This window comes from Tinamus guttatus, unplaced genomic scaffold (assembly GCF_059628265.1).
Source record: "Tinamus guttatus ecotype Peru unplaced genomic scaffold, ASM5962826v1 Tinamus_guttatus_pri_ptg000563l, whole genome shotgun sequence".
Taxonomy (NCBI): domain Eukaryota; kingdom Metazoa; phylum Chordata; class Aves; order Tinamiformes; family Tinamidae; genus Tinamus; species Tinamus guttatus.
Genome location: NW_028289097.1, coordinates 590,646 through 610,058, shown reverse-complemented (window position 1 = coordinate 610,058; position 19,413 = coordinate 590,646). Strand labels below are relative to the sequence as shown.

Below are 19,413 nucleotides of genomic sequence, written 5' to 3'. Positions count from 1 at the left end.
CTCGGAAGGTGGGAAGGAGCCTGGAGCCCTGTGAGGACATGGCACCCAGCTGGCAATGAGCCTGCAGACTTCACTGTCCTGCTGACACTGCCAGAAAGAGGTTAATGATCAGGCAAATGAGATGTCTCACCTTCACATGGCCCCGCAGAGGCTCCAGCATTTTTTGTGCTATGATCTGATAAAAGGGAGGGATAGGATCAGCTCCCACAAGAGGCCATGATGTTGTGCAACCTCATCCGTGCGTGGGGACCAGGAGGGCCAAGTGCCCTTGCGGTCTCCATGGGAGAGGGTTGATGGACACGCGATGCATGTGCTGGTCTGCACCGGCACCTGCGGGCATGGCCGAGGGGGCAGCCTCAGGCCCTCGCCTGCTCTTTCCCAGCCCGGTGCATAATCCACATGGATCGCCAGGGTCTGGCTGGAAGAACACCCACAACGGGCAGGTCCCCTGTGCTGGCCGGGTCTTCATCAGTGCTGTCGGTGCAGGAACGGCTTCAAGCTGAGCTCACTGTCCAAGCTGAAAGGGTCACGCGTCCAATGTCCTCATGCCATTCAGGGCAGCTTCTCCCCATCACTTCTTTCTAGCTTATAGAAGAGCCATTGACAAGCAGGGGGTGCAGCTGTCCCATGTCCCCCTCCCTGGGAGCGTGACACCAGGAGCATGCCTCAGGGCACATCACAGCGGTCTAACTCACCCTCTTGATGTGCTGCCCTTGCCAGGCATGGGCTTGCTGATGCTCAGCACCCCATCCCACTCATCCTTCCTTGGATGAAAGTGCCCCTTCCCACATGGATTCTCCAGGCAAACCTCCTCCTTAGCAGCATCGCGGATGTCTGCAGGAGGCTCCAAGCACCAGGGTCAATGTGTTTCCAAGGAAGGCTGAGACAGGGCTGCTAGAAAGGAGAGGTGGAAAGGGCCGGGAAACCAAACATCATCTTGACTTCCCAGAGCCACGAGGGTACCGAGGAGCCCTGACTCTCATAGCCTTCCTTGCTCTAACAATTAGACTCCACAGCCATGAGAAAGAGATCAAGCACCTAACTGTCACCCTTGCTGTAAATGCAGATGTTGTCCTTGGTGCAGACAGGTGGATATCCTGCAGGATGAGCACAAGGTGACATTGTGTTTCAGGGAATCCTTGACCCACCATGACGTTCAAGCAAGCCTCCATGATGGCTCCGGAGGCCGTGGCCACCACGATGCCCATGGCAACGATGGAGAACTCCACCGAGGCCGCGGGCCCGGGTGAGAGCAAAGAGGACATGTTCGCCAAGCTGAGGGAGAAGTTCATGAATGAGCTGAACAAGATTCCCTGTGAGTAGCCGGTTCGTTTTCTGGGAGCAGCCTCCGTGGGGAGGCTGACGTGGGGAGGGAGCTGTGAGGCTGACTGGGGCACTGGGTTTTGTCCACAGTGCCACCCTGGGCCCTCATCGCCATTGCTGTGGTGGCTGGGCTGCTTATCCTCACCTGTTGCTTCTGCATCTGCAAGAAGTGCTGCTGCAAGAAGAAGAAGAACAAGAAGGAGAAGGGCAAAGGCATGAAGAATGCCATGAACATGAAGGACATGAAATCGGGGAACCAGGTAATGCTCTTCTTGATGGCTCAGCTGTGTCTCACAGCTGTGGTTTTATAACTATCCTTTTGGTTGAATTATGAACCACACTGAGCCTATTGGTCAGGCAGCATCTCCAGGATGGAGCAATTTAGCCTCTCCTAATGTGAGGTGTCAGTGTCCTCCCTTCTCTTCCCCAGGGCCACGTGAGCACCCTGCCCATCAGCCGTGATTGCCTCCTGGTTTGAGGCTTCCTGGTTTGAGGCTCCTGCTGCTGTCTCTCCCCTTTCAGTTCCCAGTGGTCCAGCACAGGACCAGCTTCTGGCTGGGCTGGACAGACTGAAAACTGAAGTTGAATCAGTAATACTTAATTAATTTAATACCTTTCTGTGCATTTATTAATTTAATACTTTTGTACTCAGAGGTGGTCTCTCATTTCATGAAGCTCAGCCAGGCACTGCTTTTAGGAGAGGGAGGAGAACCATCAGGCCAGAAGTCCCACTTCATTTTGGCATCCCAAGCAAGTAATGATCAAAAGGCATGTGCTGGTCTGAAGAGCAGAGCTGGGACTGTCTCCTTGTCAGAGGAAGTGACAACTGGAAGAAGGCTTTGATGCCACCAAGTTTGGGATGATCCTGGCCGTTTAGACTCATCGGCTCAGCACAGGGCGATCAGAGAAGGACAGGAGTTCTGGGGAGACTGTTCCTGCTGTTTAGAGCCACGCAGGATGATGTGGACACCATGGGCACCCAGGCAGGACCAGACAGATGGGTGTTGAGTAGAGACACTGTGAGGAACCTTCCTCCACCAGACCATCTGCACCCTTCCATAGCAATAGGAGATACAGGGGTGCTTCCCCAAAGGAGATGATGCTGTCTGCTGTCCTCCCCAGCCCCCTTCTGACCTTGGGTCATCACTGTGTCCTGCGGCAGACAGCCCATCACCACCCCTGGTGCTAGTTGTGGTCCATGTTGCCTGTAACGTCATTCTCTTCCCTCCCTGTGCTCTCGTTGCCCACCTTCTGTGTCGTTCCGTGTTCTCACTGTCCTGGGATGCTCTTCACGGTAGGTGCCACGCTGAATGTCCCCTCTCTACCAGCTCCTCTCAAGGTGGCATCGAGGAGCCACCAGCTGCAGGCATGTCCACGCGCTGAGGAGCTGAGCGGCTCCCGCTGCGGGGCCGTTGCTCGAAGGCACCAAACACATCCTGGCATCTGCTCTGGAGCGCAAAGAGGAAGCTCTGATGAGCGGCTCCTCTGCTTGCCTGCTTTTCCGTAGGCTCTTGGCGTGTGGCTGCTCTGTGCTACCGTCCTGGCTGTGCTGCGTGTCAGCCTGGCGGAGAGACGTGGCCTTCTCTCAGATGCAGGAGAATTAGGCTGTATCTCTACTCCCATGTCTGAGGATGGCCCTGCTGAGCCACCCGCACAGGCTGTAGCTCTCTCCCTAGCACAAGTCGGGAGCGTCACCCATTTGCAACAGGTTGTTTGCATGCAGCGGCCCCGTGCAAGGACCAAACCTCCCTGGCTGTGGTTGGCCCCAAGCTCCTGGCACCCCGTGGCATCCCTCTGCCTCCACATCATCCGTGTGGCTGTGAGCACAACCGGGGCCACCTTGGGCTGCTCCACGGCTGCTTTATTTCCTGCTGGGTCTCCTTGCCCCTCCTGTGGAGGACCCAGGGCCTCTCTGCGCAGAGATGCTGAGATGCCAGTCGTGCTGGAGATCCCCAGGGGTGTCCCCGCTCTTGTGGTGTGGGTGTTGGGATGGGCTGTGACCCTCCTGGTGAGGAGCCGCTGTACTCGTTGCTCCCGGCTGAGCTGGGCGCTGCTGCTGCTGTTGCAGGACCAACAGGATGACGATGATGCGGAAATGGGCCTGACAGAAGGGGAAGGTGAGGAGGAGGAGAAGGAGCCGGAGAACCTGGGCAAGCTGCAGTTCTCGCTGGACTATGATTTCCAGGCAAACCAGGTGATGAAGGGGAAGTGGGTGCTTAAGGAAATGCAGGAGTGGGGTTTGCGCTGGGTGTGTGGGAAGTTTGAAGAGGAGAAATCTTCCTGTCCCATGAGGATTCCACCATGGTGGCTTGGGAGGGAGCTCAGTGCTGCCCCACAAGACATCCTGCTCCGTCTTGCGCTGGAGGCGACACAGGAGCCGAAGTGGGGTCAGGGAGTTAAGCGCGTAGCTGGGCTGTCTTGCTGAAGACTCCCCTCTTTCTTCCCAGCTGACAGTGGGGATCCTCCAAGCTGCCGAACTGCCAGCTCTGGACATGGGTGGCACCTCGGACCCATACGTCAAGGTGTTCCTGCTCCCTGACAAGAAGAAGAAATATGAGACCAAAGTGCAGAAGAAGACACTCAATCCTGCCTTCAATGAGACCTTCACCTTCAAGGTGAACCCCTTTGTTTCCCACAACATGGGACTACATCTTCTCCATCCTCCCCTTGTTTGTCAGACTTCCCTGTCAGCAAGACATGAGGTGCCAGGCTGCTCCCTGGTCTGAAGTCCTCTGAGCCCATTGCCAGCCTGATGGCTCTTTTTGTGCAGGTCCCCTACCAGGAGCTTGGTGGGAAGACGCTGGTGATGGCCATCTATGACTTTGATCGCTTCTCCAAGCACGACATCATTGGTGAAGTGAAAGTGCCCATGAACACAGTGGACCTGGGCCAGCCCATCGAGGAATGGCGGGACCTGCAGAGTGGTGAGAAGGAGGAGGTGAGAACTGGGCCAGCGTGAGGCCCTCCACTGGCTCCTACCCTTGCCCTGCAGAGCTGAGCTGTGGGGTGACCTTGATCACCAGGGGAATGCTGCTTTCTGGGCCATTCCCACAGGTGCTGTGATGGGACTGGCCTGCCTCAGACCCAAGGGAACAAATTTTGTGGCAGGACATGGGGTGCCCGCTTATGGTGGCCTCACATTTGTGCAGGCTTGAAGGTTAAGCCGGGTTTGGGAGGAGCTGCATGCAGGACTGCGTCCTCCCTCTGCAGTATCATAGCAAAGCTTTAATATCTGCTTCCTGCTCTGCTTGGCAGCCAGAGAAGCTTGGGGATATTTGCATCTCCCTCCGGTACGTGCCCACTGCTGGGAAACTCACTGTCTGCATCCTGGAGGCCAAGAACCTGAAGAAGATGGACGTTGGGGGTCTCTCAGGTGAGTGCAGACTCGGAGTCACCCCACTGCTGGGAGCATGAGCCCTCGTGCCCCACCGTGGTGCTCGCAGCACCCTTTGCTAAGGGAGGACCTGGGTAACATTTATGGGAAGGGCTTAGGGCAGCTGTCTCCAGAGTCTGAGGCCTCCGGAGTCGGCGGGAGCTGAAGGTCTGGTTGGGGCTATGGGGTGAGGAGAGAAGAGGTGGTGGGATGAACCTGCTGTCCCTTCAGAAGGATGAACTGAGTGGGGTCTGCTGGTATGCATGGGAGGAGGATGGCGCAGGAGCTGGGTGCTAAATGGCTATTCTGCCATTTGCTGCTGGTCCCGTTCTTCTTGCCTTGGGGCTGTGGACAGAAGTAAGGGGCAACCCAAGTCAGTGGCATGTTTTGTGTCAGAAGAGGCATCTCAAATCCATTGCAGGCTGAAATCTTTCACCAGGAGTCCTCATCTCTTTCCAGGCCTGGCTTAACCACAAGAATGGCAGTATTTGCATGACCAGGAAGGTTTAGCTTTATTGCTGGGGGTCCTACACTGGAAATGGTGAAGGGATGATAGGCAGAATGTAGGCCAGCACCCATCAGTCTCACTCCATCACCTCCAGACCTCCTACATGGAGGCCCATAGTCCTTGGGATACAGAAGAGCCCCATTCCTTGGCCAGTTGCTCCTGTAAATGCTCTCCAGCCCAAATATTTAGGTTTTGGTCTCAGACACCAGCCTTAGACACCTTTATCTGCCAGACAGCAGGGCCTGGGAGGTGCCCAGAGTCAAGGAAAGAGAAGGACTTTGCTTACCCCACTGTTGTGAGAGCTAGTCAGGGTTCCTTCCCTCACAGTGAATCTTGTCCCGGGCTAGAACATGTCCCAGATCATCCCGTGGGCACCTCAGCCCTGACTGACACACCTCCCCACTCCCCCAGATCCCTACGTGAAGATCCATCTGCTGCAGAATGGCAAGAGGTTGAAGAAGAAGAAGACTACAGTCAAGAAGAAGACTTTGAACCCCTACTTCAATGAGTCTTTCAGCTTCGAGATCCCCTTCGAGCAGATACAGGTTCATATGCTGAATTTATTGGGGGATGATGGGGGGTAGAGAGCGCCTGGCTGGTCCCATGGCTGCCCTGAGCACCTCTTGCTGTGGGGGCTTCCTGAGGCCTGGCAGGACGCCGGCCACTTCTTAGCATCAGGGTGCCCTGTGGATCTCCTGATCCGGCCACCCATGGAATACAGCTGGTCTCAGCCTGACCTGGGGCAGATGCTGAGGGCGGTTGGGGCAGAGATGGGGTACCAGCCATGGGAGAAGCAATCCCAGATGCAGGCCCCAGCTCGTGGCTGGAATGGAGCTTTCCTCTGCTGCTCTTCCCGCAGTGCCCAGCGCTGAGCAGCAGGGACCTGGGGTGGCCCCGGGGGTGTTTTGGACATTTGGTATGAGCCCAAGCTCCGTGCACAGCGGTTCCCCTGCACATGTGTTGGGTGTCCCGCGCTCAGCAACCCTCTGCCAGCCCCTCCATGGTCCATCTCAGCCTCTGCACTTGCCTCTCGGCCCAGCCCAGCCTCAGCCAGGCAGCATAGCCCATGGCTTGTTCCCTGTCCCACGCTGTCCCTTGGGCCCCTTTCCCAGGTGGCCACATCAGGATGAGCAGGGTCCAGCTGTGGCTGGAAGGAAGCTGAGGTCACTGTGGACATGGAGGGCACCCTGTCCCCAGTGGGGGTCGTGGGGGGCTCCATGTTTCAGCATTCCCGGGACACCCCTCAGAGCTGCCCCAGGGCCTGGGCCAGGCCTTGGAGGCAGCGCAGAGGCTGTGGAGCAAACCCGGCTCTGTGCCTTTCCGAACCTCTAAACCTCGGCTTCCTCTTCAGAAAGTGCAGGTCGTCATCACAGTCCTCGATTACGACAAGCTGGGGAAGAACGAAGCCATCGGCAAGATCTTCACGGGCTGCAACTCCACGGGCACGGAGCTGCGGCACTGGTCCGACATGCTGGCCAACCCCCGGCGGCCCATTGCCCAGTGGCACTCGCTGAAGCCGGAGGAGGAAGTAGATGCAGCTCTTGGGAAAAACAAATAGGAAAAATCTGCTGGCCAGCACGGCACGGGCCTGTGGACATTTTAAGTGACCCCGAGCTACTGATACCTCAGTTACGCAACCTTTGGTTTTGTTGTTTTTTGTTTTAAGCTGAAATACCCTTTGAAGGCTGTGGAAGGGTTTTCAAACAGTCCCAATAGCTTCAGGGGAAGAGGTGAAAGACATGGATTTATTTTTTGTTTGTCAGCATCGCTCTGTTCTGCTGCATGTCCCATTGCCTCCCCTCGCTGTCCCGTCCAGGGTGCAAAGCAACCGTCAGTCCTGGGGCCTTCCCAGGTTGCAGCATCACCAGCCCACAGCAACGTTTCCTCCATCCTCCCTCTCGGGTTCACACGGGGAACCGTCGAACATTGCATGGAGACGATACCAGAGCCTGGTAATGTGAGATGACCAGACCCACTGTGCTTGCTTGGGGCATGCAAACCTCCGTGGACATCAAAGCGATGGAGAGACCTGGATGCCTCCCCTCTCTTGCTCTGCCTCCCTTCACCCTTCCTCGTTGGGAAGGGACAGAGACCTGGTGGTAGGATGAGAACACCTTAGTCCCACAGCCAGCTCCAGGTTCAGCTTTTTCTGCTGGGAGTTGCGCAGAGCTGGTGGGAGAGGCGTTGAAACAGCCCCGCGTGGGCTGATAGCCCGAGCACTGGTGGCCCTGACGCCCTGCTTGGAGGAGCAGCCTTGTGGGCTGTGCACGGCCACCACCTCCGCCGAGCGCTGGCCTGCGCCAGAGGCCGAACGAGGACAGCTCTGGGGCAGTTTGCATGCATGTCCCGCTGTGCTTTGCACTGCCACGTGGCTTCTGAAGACACTTGATAAAACCCAAGGATCCAGCTGTTTCCACGAGGAAGGTTTGCACCGAGAGGTCTCCAGGCGCAAGGACGGGAAGCCGGCAGCCCCGTGGTGCAGGTCTGAGCTCGGCCCTGTGCTTGACACGAACCGCGGCCATTCCAAAGGCCAAGCGCTTGTCCCCGTGGAGCTCCCACCGCACCGCGACGTCCCACCACCGACGGCCACATCGGTGCCCGTGGGGAGGGTGACAGCGAGGCCATGCCCAGCAAGGGACCAAAGACCTGGAAAGGCCATCGGGCAGCTGCTCCACACAAAGCTGTTTGTTAGTTGCCAAATGCACCCGTGTCCCTCTGCCCTGGGGGGTTTAAGCCATATCCACGTTGCTAATGTCAGCCCTGGTTGGGAGGAGCTGCTCCAGGCTGCCCCGTCCCCGCGGCTCCTCGCTCGTCCCGCACCCAGTGGGGGCCCCGGCTGCCCCCGGCCCCTGCTGCAGGTGGAGGAGCCATCAACCCGGCCCGGTTCAGCATGGGCCGTCCTGGAGCACCGACCGCATGAGCTGCCGGCCCCGATCCCCCACGCACGGCGCTTGGCTTCGCTCTCGTGGGTGCTGGGCTCCTCCTCCAGCCTTCAAGCCTGTGGCTGCTCTAAGGACTTTTCACCCCTCACTAAGGTCCCTCCAGTGTTTGCCGCAACATCCCGTCCTCCTGCCAAGAAAGCCCAAGGAGCCACGAGGTTCCTTGCATCCCTTTGGGGACAAGTTGGCTGAGCCTCTGGCCAAGGTCCCTGGGGCTGGCCCTCCCCTTGTGGGGACTGCTCAAGGTTTTGGCAAAGGTCCTGGTGGGAAGAGCCCGGTGTCTGCGTGGCCCCAGTGCTTGGAGCTTTATCTTGTGCAGTCGGTGGGTCCTGCACGGCCGCCTTGGTGAGCAGGGCTGGCATTCCACAGAGCTCCGGGGTGCAGGCGGGGATGGCACTGGGGACACCTGCACCTTGCACAAGGTGGTCACCCCCACGGGCTACTCGCAGCGGGGGGAGCACGTGCCCAAGCTGAGCTCACCCCAGCGCCGTCCCCATGCAGCCCCCGCTCCCGCGCGAGCCCTGGGGCGGGCGCCGGGTGGTCCCTCCGTGGGTTGGATGTTGCTGCACCCACTTTGGCTCCTGCACCTCCTCCCCTGCTGGGGGCCCCCCATGGAGAAGTGGAGGGACCTGGGAGCTTCAGTCCAGTGACGAGGAGAGGCCAAGGGGATGCAATTGGCAGCTAAGGAGCAGGTGATGGAGGCAGATCTTGGTGGCAGATCTTGGCAGGTAGCGGACACAGGCTGCAGAGTGGGCAGCAGCATCAGGCACCCCTGGGAGGGAGGTTCAGCCCTCGGACAGGTCTACAAAGAGCAGAAGCTCCATCCTGGGAAGGGTTCCAAAGCTCCACTAGCCAAAGCCATGGCCTGATGTTGGGAATAATCCTGCTCTGAGCATGTGGTCAGATCTGGGACCTGCAGGAACCACTGGTTGGACCAGAGACCTCTGCAAACTGCTTCCCCCCGACCTTCTGCTGTGCTCGGGCTGTGCCCACAGGCTCGGGCAGCCCCACGCTCACCCTGCGGTGCTGCCGCCAGCATCCCCCAGTGCCACCCTTGGCTCCAAGCAGGAGCAGCTCCCGGCGTGGCCGGGGGGCCATGATGGGGGTCCAAAGGGCCCCTGCAGCATCACCAGGCTGTGGGGGGTGACCCCCACCCCGGCCGCCGTGGGGCCGTGCAGGAGCTGCTGGGTGCAGGGCGGCAGCGCGTGGAGCCGCGGTGCCCCAGGGCAAAGCGGGGGGACCCGCAGGGCAAAACGGGGCTTTACCGAGTCCCTGCTGCCCCGCGGCTGTGTCAGGGTGTTAGCAAGGCCCTGCCTGGGGCTGCACCTGCCTGTAGCCAGAGGGAGAAAGAAAACACGGATTTTTCGTAGCTGGAAAGATCAGGTGGTGGGTGCTGCCCATGGCACCGGGCCCGGCAGGACTTGTTCTCACTCCCTGCAGCCGGGGTTTGGCCTGGCTCGTGTTTGTATGCGGGGGAGCAGGAGAAGGACAATGCCAGGAGCTGGTGAGAGCCCCAGAACCTGCTGTTCGTGGTATGCGAGCGCGCATGGGCCGCATACGCACGCGCACCCTCCGGTTTCCCACCGCTCCCCGCATCGCCCCGCGTCCTGCGGGCACCGCTCTGCCCGTGAGAGCAGCGTCCCGGCCCTGCTGTTTTCCATTCGGACTCAAAGCCTTTGGGGTGGGTGGGGGGTCTACCAAATACATAATAATTCTTTTTTTTTTTTTTTTTTTTATAAAAAAGGGGAATACAACCAACATATTAAAGCCATCTGCGCTGCCTCTGATCCCCCTCCTGCCCCTTAGCTGTATGTACTTAAATATAGGAAGACGTAGGTATATATCCCCACCATGAGCAGTGCATGAGCCGCAGCCATAGATAAGTAGCCGCATGGCCAGCGCGGCGGGCGCCATCGCGAGCTCTGCCCAGCGCTGGCCCGCGCGCCCCGGCCACGTCGCTCCCCGCGGGGCCGAGCCGCTGGCGAGCAGGAATTCCTCCTTGCCAGAGTGCTCTCCACCGTCCTCATTCTTTTCTATTAAAAAAGAAAAATAAAGACAAAAATAATGCAAAAGAAGAAAAATAACGCCAAGAAACTAAGCATGCCTAGGCCAATGCAGCTCTCGGCGGGCGAGTTGCCGCCGCCGTGTCTTCCATGTGTGTCTCGTGCCTGTATCTCGTCGCCTTGCGCCCGTGGCCGGGCAGCGGCACCATCGTGGCTTCGGTGTCCTGTGTCGTGTTGGTGCATCTCACCGTGAAAGCAACTTTAGAAGCCATATGAGACCCCGGCGCGGCGGGACCCCGGCGGGGAAGGGCCCGCGGGACAGCCGTGACCGACCCCAATCCCAGATTTCCCACCTCCGTGTGTCAGCCGTTTCCTGGGTCCCGCAGGGCTTGGCCATGGAGCCGGGTGGCACCTGCTGCTGCCTCCTGTCCGGGGCTGCCACTGGGCAGAGCCGCAGGGCTGGGAGAGGAGGTTTGGATCGGGAAACGGCCAGGAGCTCCCAGTGGAAAGGGCTTTCTGGAGCCATCTGGGGCGTTTCTGAGGGTCTCCGTGAGCACAGCTTGCTGCAAGGGACTGGCCAAGTGTCCGTCTCCAGCATGATGGTGGTGGTGATGGTGGGGAAAGACCCACCGGTTCCGTTCCTGGTGGCACCCGGAGCGCCCAGCGGCAAAGCCGAGGCCGGAGGGAGCAGCGGGTCCAGGCAGGACCCTGCGCTGCCCTGGCTGGTGCTCGGGGCGGCTCCGTGTCCCGGTGCTGCCGCCCGTGGCGCTCAGCTCCGCAGGAAGCTGCTTTTAAAGCCCTTCCCTCTCGTGTGGACTCCTCGGTTCTGTCTCGATGTCGGATCGTTATTTTGTAACAATATCTGTCTCCTTATTAAAGAAATGAGCTGAAAGGAGCCCCTGGCCTCGTCCTGCTTCACTCTCACACACGGCGCCGCTGCGGGGAGGGACCGGCCTGGAGGCCGCCAGCCGGGGCCGAGGGAGGGAGGCTGGAGCCGAGGGGGCCGGGACGGGGCCGGAGCGACGGCCACGGTCCCCGCTGAGCTCCCACACCCCAACTGCCACCGTTTGGGTCCTGGCGCGCACATCGGGCTCACATTCAGGATGCGGATTTGGCCTGGGCACCCACGACCCCCCAGCGCAGGCGCTCGGGTTGCAGTAACCGCCTCCACGCGGAGCTTCCCAGCAACCTCCCTTGAGCCCCAGGGTGCAGACGGGGCTGCGGCGCTCACGGTTCAGCCGGAGCTCCCGCGGGGAGCGCGAGCTCCAGCATCGCGGCGGGACGGCGCCGTTGGCAGGGAAACGCTTGGCCGTTTTAGTGGTTTGCATCTGGCTCCTAAACCCTCCAATTCCATGTCCAAGAGGCCTCCCGCATTGCAGTCCCTTGTCCCGTGTGTCCCTGTCCCGTGTGTCCCTGTCCTGGGTGTCCCTGTCCCGGGTGTCCCTGTCCCGTGACCTCGGCGGCTCTGCTGGGACTCGAGGGCTTCGCAGCCGGCTCAGAGCAGCTCCCCGCGCTCGGCCCTCGGGTCGGCGCTGACGTTTCAGCCGATCTGGGACGAGGCTCTCGCAGCGACGCCGCGACGACAAGAGCCCGAATTGCAGGTGGCCCTTGGGAGACAGATGCTCAGATACCCCTACTGCAAAACAGGCGCTGAATAAAGCAAAGCTCTGGAGAAAACGGGGACATAGGGAAAAGAACGAGGAGCTCACAAGGATCCTCTGGGCTTTTAGTTTCGTCTTGGAAGTTACAGGTTAATGAACCCAACTGGCCACCACCAGACCCGCGGCCGGCTCTGCTCCTCATCCGTGCTCACCGCCTGCTCCTTCGTGGGGAAAGACAGAAGCAAAGTCCAAGTTTCTATTTTATCAACTCTTATTTTATTCATTTATAAATACTGTCGTGTTTACAAGCATCATAGATGTGAATATTATTCCCAAACTTTCAAACACGTAATACTTATAATACTATATAACAACAACCAGTAAAACAAATCATTCATCTCAGGGTTTGAAAGGCCACTCAAAGTTGCATAAAAATACATTCTCTCCCCATCTCATAAGCTCAGTCCTGCTTTCTCCAAGGAGTTTATTTACAACGAGCCCTCAAACTCGCAGCTGCGATAGGTGGGTTCACCCCAAGCAATAAAAAGGAATTCACCCCAAGCAATTGCTTAGAAAAAAAAACAAAGAACAAAAAAAACTTCCGTGCTCTCCAAGGGAGAGCACCTCTGGCAAATGCTCTGGATTCAAACAGGGATCAGGTTTAAAACCGGCTTGCTCTGCACTCTGTCCCAAGTGCAGACACAAGGTATCCTACTATTTTAGCTCCTCAGTGCACTGGTTAGGTCAGCCAGGGTTAACTGAGACCAAAAGTCATTTGCAAGAATTTGGTTTTCACTTAACTTTTGTCCTTAGAAAATACTCACAGCTTTGGCTAGTCACTGAGACTACATATTGGTGGGTCCTATCAGCTAATCAGAGCTTAAGGATGCGAATCCAGTGCGAAGCAGACACTTCATCTAAAGTGGTTTGGCTTTGGAAGGTGCCACGCAGGGAGATTCAGCCCTCTGCACCCTTTGCCTATTGTCCCTTAGGATAAAACGCAACAGGAGTCGCCTGGTAGGAAGGGGCAAAATGTCAGTGCAAGAGGGATTTGCCAGAGAGGGTTGAACCCTCTCCCTAGACAGGTACCAGGTTCCTTCACCCCTCCAGCGACCTCCCTCATGAGATCGGGCTCCCTGCGCCGCTCCTGTCCCTCGTCCCGCTGGGGAGGCACAACCCGAGCTCCAGGTGTTGCCGACGCCGCCGGCCGCAGCAGCCCCGGGGGCAGCGGCTCCGTCCCCGCGCGGGAGCGACGGGAGCCGGGAACGCCCGCGGCGGCAGCGGGGAGCAGAGCCGCAACGCGGCAGCGTCACCAAACGCAGAGGTGAAATCAAGCAGGGTCGAGGTAAAGGAGGCGGAAAGGATGCCTGGACTTGCCCGTGCGCTGCAGAACCCTGATGCCATCGAGCTGCTCTGGTCTCTTCCTCTCCAACGCGCCACGCCAGGGGCTCCGCGGGCCGCGCGGCGGGACACGAAGCTCCGGCTAGACCTGCCCTGGGAAAACTGGCAGCTCTCGAGGGACCAGAGGGGGTAACAGGCAGGGTGGGGAGGGGAAGGACAAAAAATGGAGATTTAGGAAGGAAAAAAAAGCCAGGGAGCAGAAAATTCATGTATTTCCTGAAGCAATAACCAGCGGTCTCCAAAAGCCCAGGAGCTTTTACCCTGCTGAGCAAGCTCAGGAGTTACACTCGTGTTCAGGTATCACATCCATGTTGCTCGTAGCAGAAAGATCCCGACCACCCCTCGGGATCTGCATGCCAAAGTCAGCAGAAACCTGGGAACGTAGGGAACGGTTCTTCATGGCGACCTACAAGTTCAATGACTGCGACCCTAAGCCTCAGCCTCACGGAACTGGGTCATCAAAGGGCAAAGGAAAGAACGTGTGGAAGTGGTGGGGAAAGAGGCCTGGATACGGGAAGAAGTCTCTGAAAAGGGAAGGTCTCTTTTGCGAGGAGTTTATGAGGAGGAAGCTCAGCGGGTCTGATGACGGATTACTGCTGCTAGTCATCAAAATCACGCGGAGGAGGCACCATCCAAATGCCCATGGGGGAACAGAATCAAACCCTTCCGAGTCCGGATAACGCAAAAGAGCCTTTTGAGGCCTCCCTCAAGGTCAAGTCTTACTGCCAGCCTCTGACTTCCACCCTAGAGATAGGGCTACCAACACGCCCGGGGTCGCTCCTTCCTGCCCTGATGCCCGCACACCTTTGCGAGGCCAACGGCCCCTGCTCCACGTTCCTGTGCCTTGACACCGGCCGTGTCCCGTCCTTCTCGCTGAGGGATGCGCGGCGGACGCTGCCTCCATCGTCCCCTCTCTCATCTCCATTCCCCGAACCACAGCAGCGCTGCGTTTCCTTTGGTTAGTCTCACGCTGAACATCGAGGCCAAGCACCTGAAATACCTGACCCGACTCCTCTACACGGCTCTTCCTCCATGTAACAGCTTATCGGGAACAAATTCCAGACCACCGTCAGGAAAGGGAGGTTGGATTCTTGTGCTGACACAGCTACCTGCAAGGTGATTCACGCCCAGCTCAAACAGATGGATGTGGAAGTTGCAGATGATCCCTACTGGTTTAAGCTCCTCCTTGGGAAACCTTGGCCAGTGTCTGTGACACCTCCAACCCAAGGGACAAGAGTCCAGGCACCATTAGCAGATGCTGCTGACTGCACAGCACCGGAGACAGGAAAGCCTGGAGCCCTGGAAAGATGGTACCGAATCACCCGGACGGCAGAGCCCGAGCAGGGTGAGAGCCACGGGGGCTGATGCTGAGATGCGGCACTGACGATACTGAGCAGATTCAACACCTTACATTAAATAAAAAGACTTGGTCTACCGGGGCAAGAGGAGAAGGTCTCTGTGCAAAGCAGCTCTCACCAGCCTGTCTCAGAAATCAGCCTCGTGTCTTTCACGGCATCTTTTTTTTAAGCAGAGTCCTACATTTTAGGTGGGCAGCTGACATGCATTCACAGAGCCACGGCTCCTGTTCACATTCCTCACCTATGAAGGGTTTGGACACGCTGGATCCCTTCCTTAGGTATTTCTGCATCGCTTCGAAAAGCAGAAGCTACCTGCTCCAGACCGGAGTCGGGCACTGAACACTGGGCTTCGGGAAGAAAAAAATTTGGCAGCTCAAACCCAGTCCTGACGTTTCTCTTCTCCCCCGAATAAAATGTTCGAGATACCACGACGTGCTTAAATTAAAAATAATAAAATGGCAAGGGCGTGTGTTGTGGGGGAAGCAAGGGCAATAGGGGAATGCACAGCAAAGGGCAGGGCGAGGCAGGCGTGACACATTGATCCCATGGCTGAAATGCTCGCTGCACTTTGGGCAGGAGGAAGAGGGCTGGGGAGGGCTTGGTGGCAGGGTTGGCAGCTTGTGTAGGACACCCCTCCTCGTCCTGCCTTTGCTCGGGCTTCCTATTTGGAGAGCTTGCTGATGACCCGGATGAGCGCCCCGTTCTCGTCCTTCAGCCGCTGGTTGTCCGACTTCAGCTCTGTCAAAATCTGCACAAAGAGAAAGACAAGAGAAGGACAGAGCCGGGTGAGAGCGGGTGACACCAGGGCGTGGGGACAGCGCGGAGGCGCCGGGGCCGCGGCCACCACCTTCCCAATACGGTTGCGCCTTGGAGCGCGGGGCTTCCTGCACCTCGGAGCGCCCGGGGCCTTCCAAGCTGCTGGAATCTCCCTGGGACGTCCCCATGTTTTTTCAGGCCTGGCTCTCAGGGAGACCTAAGGGTGGAGGGGACACGGGGACCTCGGGCCCAGGAGCCAAGGGAGCCCTTGGAATCGCTGCAGCACCAGGTCAGGACCAGGCTGGGAGGACAAGGACCTTCCCCAAGTTGTCTCATCCCCAAGTTGTTCCCAGGGTCTAGTCAGGGCTCAGCAGAAAAGCAAACCATCAGGACAATTTTCTCAAATAACTTCTTTTCAATTTTGTCAGGAAAGAAAATATCTTTCCACTCTGGATTTCTGGCTCAAAACTGGACCGACCTTGGGTTGCAAAGTCTCTTTTAGAATAAAAACAAATCTCCTTGGGCTCCCACAGATACTTAATGCAAACACTCATGCTGTGGCTGAAGGACTGGAAGAACATACTGACATGGGAGACACTTCGGGGGTGCTCAGTGTCCAGTCTTGGAGTTAAAACAGGGGTTGCAACAAAACCCCAATTGAGAATGCTTTTTTATGGGAAATGTAGGAAGAAATCACTTGGACAAAACCTTTCCAGCATTTCCTATTGGCCAAACAAGCCCCAATCCCCCCATTTCCCACAATGTAGGCGCTTCAGTGGACGGCTCCACGGGACTGTCCCCATCCGTTCGGGAATGGGAAGGAGATTCCCGAGAGCCCACGTGCCCTGTCTCAGGGTGTAACACCAAAGGAGCAACACGAAAGACGTAACGTGAAAGGTGCAGCACTCATGAGGGGTGCCAGAGCCCCGCGGGCGGCTGGCAGGAACACGCAGGGTGGCTGGGGTCACATGCAGGCACGAACGGCCCTGGCACAAGCAGCGCGATGACTTGTCTACATCATTGCGGATCTCAGAGACAGGGGGATCTCCGCAAACACGAAATCCTGGTTGTTATTCCCCACGGAACAGCCCTGTCCTCTCCCGTGTCCTCCGGTACCGATGCTGTGGGATGAGGCAGCTCCCCAGGGGGAGGCACACGCAGTCCCCACTGCGCGACAGGCATCGGCCCTCACCAAAGTGCTAAGGGGCTACAGTGAAACGGGGAGAACACCCGCTGTGTCCCTGCGTGTCTCCACGTGCTCCTCAGCCTCTTCTAAACTCCCCACAAAAGTGCAGGGCCTTCAAGTCCAACATCCTGGAGGTATTTTAACCCCCAGCACAGTCTGACGTCGGACTGTTCCTCTCCTCTCTACATCCCTGCTCGGGGAGCCCTGTCAGCTTGAACGTGTCCCTCGCTCTGGTAAGAGAGTGCTCTGAAATCCTGATCGTTCTTTCCAGGCTTTGGAAGAGCCAACTCTGCCACGGGTTCCCGTAGGCAACGTCAGAGAGCCACGAGTCCAATCCCAATCAATGGGGATAGCAAGGACCGAAACCACGCGCAAAGCATTCCCGTCGGGAAAAGTCTCACGGCTGCAGCGGGACTCCATCAGCTCGCAGGGAAGCATTTGGGAAGCGAAGGCCAACCTGGTGATATTTCATTCCTCCCAAGAGGAGGAAAAAGTGACGCGGATTTTAGGAAAAACGAGATCCTTGAGGAAGCAGCGCGGCTGCGGCGCAGCAGTGGAGCTGTCACAGTGTCACGGCTGCGACGGCCAAGGGCCCAAGCGAGACAAGGTCTACGGGGAGCAGTAACACCCTTTATTACATCTGCTAGAAGAGATTAAAAACAATAACCAGGTGAGCTGGCAGATGCACAACCCTGCTTCAGCTCGGCCCGAAGCAGCAAACTGCAAAGCACAAGCTGTGAACATTTCTATAGGGCTGCAGTCTGCACGGGAGAAAGGGAGGAGGCACCTTCGGAGGAGAGAGGACGTTAGCGGTGATAATGTGATTATATCCAAGCAGAAAAAGCAAAATATGTGACTTAAATTTGCAAAATACCTTTTCCCCAAGTCTGGAGGGAATTTGGTAAATTCTCCTTCCGGGATCTCAAAGCAAGGTAGGCAAGAGAGTAACTTAAAGTCACCGTTAATGATAATAAATGAGTCTGTGACAAACTCAAGAATGTTTTCGGAGATTTGAAGCAGAAAGATGATTAGATCATTGAATGTGACCATCTGCACTATTTGGGCTAGAAAATGTTGAACGCTGGCTCACGTACTCAGCCCACAAGCATGTGTATGAAAAAACAGTTTGTCTTGATTTGAGACTCCTGGAAATGGGAAGCCACAGCTCCCCTGGTGGGTTTGTTTCTATGATTAATCATTTTTGCTATAATTTGTATTCTAAGAATAGATTTGTTCCATACCCTAGTGCCACTTCCAGCCCATTAGAGCACACTGCTTCATTTCTTTAAATAAAATAGCTGTCCAAAGGGGCCTGGACACCTCCCTACTAACCTGCAAAATCCTGGTAGGCTTGGAGGAAGAAGCTTTTTTCTGTGCTACTTCAGCACTGAAGCAAGGATGCAGCAAGAAAGGATGAAATTTCACTGCAGTGCACATGAGCATCAAGCTTACCGAAGGCTCATCCTTGGGTTTCAAACACTAATTATTCTGCGGTGAATTTAAAACACAAGACGAAAGATGAAAAAGCACCCGGTCTGCCTCCTATCTCTTTACCTTCCTTGTAGCCAGCCCGCAGAAGGCAGAGGAGATGCTGCAGCATATAATTTCAGAGAGAAAAACTCTTTAAAATGAGGGGAGGATCTTGTTTCTTTACTCAAATGATCAAGAAAATCTGCTGAGAAGTGGATTTTTTTTTTAAATCGCCTTCCTGCTCAAGATGTGCATATTTCATAATATCCCCCGAAATGCATTAAATTATTAATTCTGGCTTTGGATAAGCTTATTTCCTAGGTGCCGGTTTCTCACTGAAGTAAGTCAAATTAAGTGAGAGTTCCATTATGATCAGACACTTGCCATGAAACACACACATTTGGAGATAAAGTTGTGGGGAAGGGGATGTTGTCTGACCTCTTGGCACTTACAAGTCACCCCACAGCCATCAGCCAGGGCTAAGGGACCGGGAAGCTGCCGACCTCCTGCTCCTCAGGACCCTTTTTGGTGCCATCTGCTCCAGCGTCTCCGCCGGAGCAGGGATGGACACGTCCTCCTTGATCTCCTCGAGATGATGTGCTCCAAAAGGGAAAACCTTTGGCAGCGGGTGGTTAGTAAAATGGCCAAGCTCAGCATCTTCTAAGCCGAGCCCAAATCAGCACAGCTCAATGCAAACGGTCTGCGCCGAGACCCTCTGCCCAAGCCGGGAGGGAACACCAGGCTTTGGGTTTTCTAGCTGCCAAAAACTCCTTTGCCACATGCCGGGTTGGAGCCACAAGCTTCATGAGACCCCCATGAGCAGCGAGGTGGGGGACACCTCGGAGAAGCAGAGCGGAGACCTGCCTGGAAGGGTGGAAGAGGGAGGCGAGATGAGCCGGAGGGAAAGCAGCTACAGCTCCTCTGATTCGGGGGACCTGGCAGACACCGAGAGTCTGGCCACGACCCGGGTCAGAGCCCTGTTTTCCGCCAGCAGTTGCTCATTCATCTGCCTCAGAGTGTGAATCTGTTTGAGCTGGTGGAGATTCTGCAGAGTGACAGGAAAGGACAGAAAGAAAATACAGAGAAAACGGCACGGAGACAAAAGGGGCACAGAAACGTGGATTTAGTTCACCAGCAGTGAAGGAGGAATAATAAAAGAAAAGTCAGCAGCAGTGAGTGCAAGACGGGCAGCAGCTCGCATGTACGCAAGGGAAGCCCAACACCACGCCGAGGACACGGCAGCCTTCAGAAAGGTCTAGCAAAGCCTGGCAATTGCACATTGCTCTAAAACTCTTTCTTTTTAATTCCTTTGCTAAAGCTAAAGCAGTCCTGTGTAGTGAAGAGTGGTCACAGCTCACATCCCTCCTCGCTGGGTCACCTGAATTACGGCTCTGATGCTGGCTCTGTTTTCAATGCAGCCAAAGGGGGTGTGTGTGAGTGTGTATGTGTGTTTTTCTGTAGATCTTTGCCCCAATTCAACTCTTCTCTGCCATTC

The 19,413-nt window shown here is 56.7% G+C and overlaps 2 protein-coding genes across 8 annotated transcripts in view; one reads left to right on the top strand and one right to left on the bottom strand.

The window, feature by feature from the left end:
* Nucleotides 1-1,142: 1,142 nt before the first annotated feature.
* On the top strand, nt 1,143-7,238 carry SYT2 (synaptotagmin 2). 2 transcript variants are annotated; one of them, XM_010213468.2, is made up of 8 exons: nt 1,143-1,315; nt 1,414-1,583; nt 3,401-3,517; nt 3,771-3,938; nt 4,094-4,261; nt 4,579-4,696; nt 5,616-5,749; nt 6,556-7,238. In XM_010213468.2, the coding sequence occupies exons 1-8, from the start codon at nt 1,150-1,152 to the stop codon at nt 6,760-6,762; spliced, it is 1,248 nt and encodes a 415-aa protein (XP_010211770.1). In that variant the 5' UTR covers nt 1,143-1,149; the 3' UTR covers nt 6,763-7,238. The 2 variants fall into 2 exon arrangements, with proteins under 2 accessions (XP_010211770.1, XP_010211769.1); XM_010213467.2 differs by having other exon boundaries at nt 3,392-3,517.
* Nucleotides 7,239-14,939: 7,701 nt separating this feature from the next.
* PPP1R12B (protein phosphatase 1 regulatory subunit 12B) overlaps nt 14,940-19,413 on the bottom strand; it is a 101,909-nt gene continuing 97,435 nt past the window's right edge. For 3 of the 6 annotated variants that reach the window (XM_088534464.1, XM_088534466.1, XM_088534468.1), the window contains one exon: nt 14,940-15,254. In XM_088534464.1, coding sequence (XP_088390590.1) covers nt 15,168-15,254 — 87 coding nt within the window. In that variant the 3' untranslated portion in view covers nt 14,940-15,167. Of the gene's footprint in view, nt 15,255-18,811; nt 18,964-19,413 lie in introns of those variants that run through there. The other 3 variants (XM_088534463.1, XM_088534465.1, XM_088534467.1) reach the window with 1 other exon arrangement.

Excerpts from the sequence above, each read along its gene's own strand:
- SYT2 (XM_010213467.2), top strand. The coding sequence starts at position 1,150 with ATGACGTTCAAGCAAGCCTCCATGATGGCTCCGGAGGCCGTGGCCACC. Across the intron at positions 1,316-1,413 it reads TGAGCTGAACAAGATTCCCT|TGCCACCCTGGGCCCTCATC; the intron begins GTGAGTAGCCGG and ends TTTTGTCCACAG. Across the intron at positions 5,750-6,555 it reads TCCCCTTCGAGCAGATACAG|AAAGTGCAGGTCGTCATCAC; the intron begins GTTCATATGCTG and ends CTTCCTCTTCAG.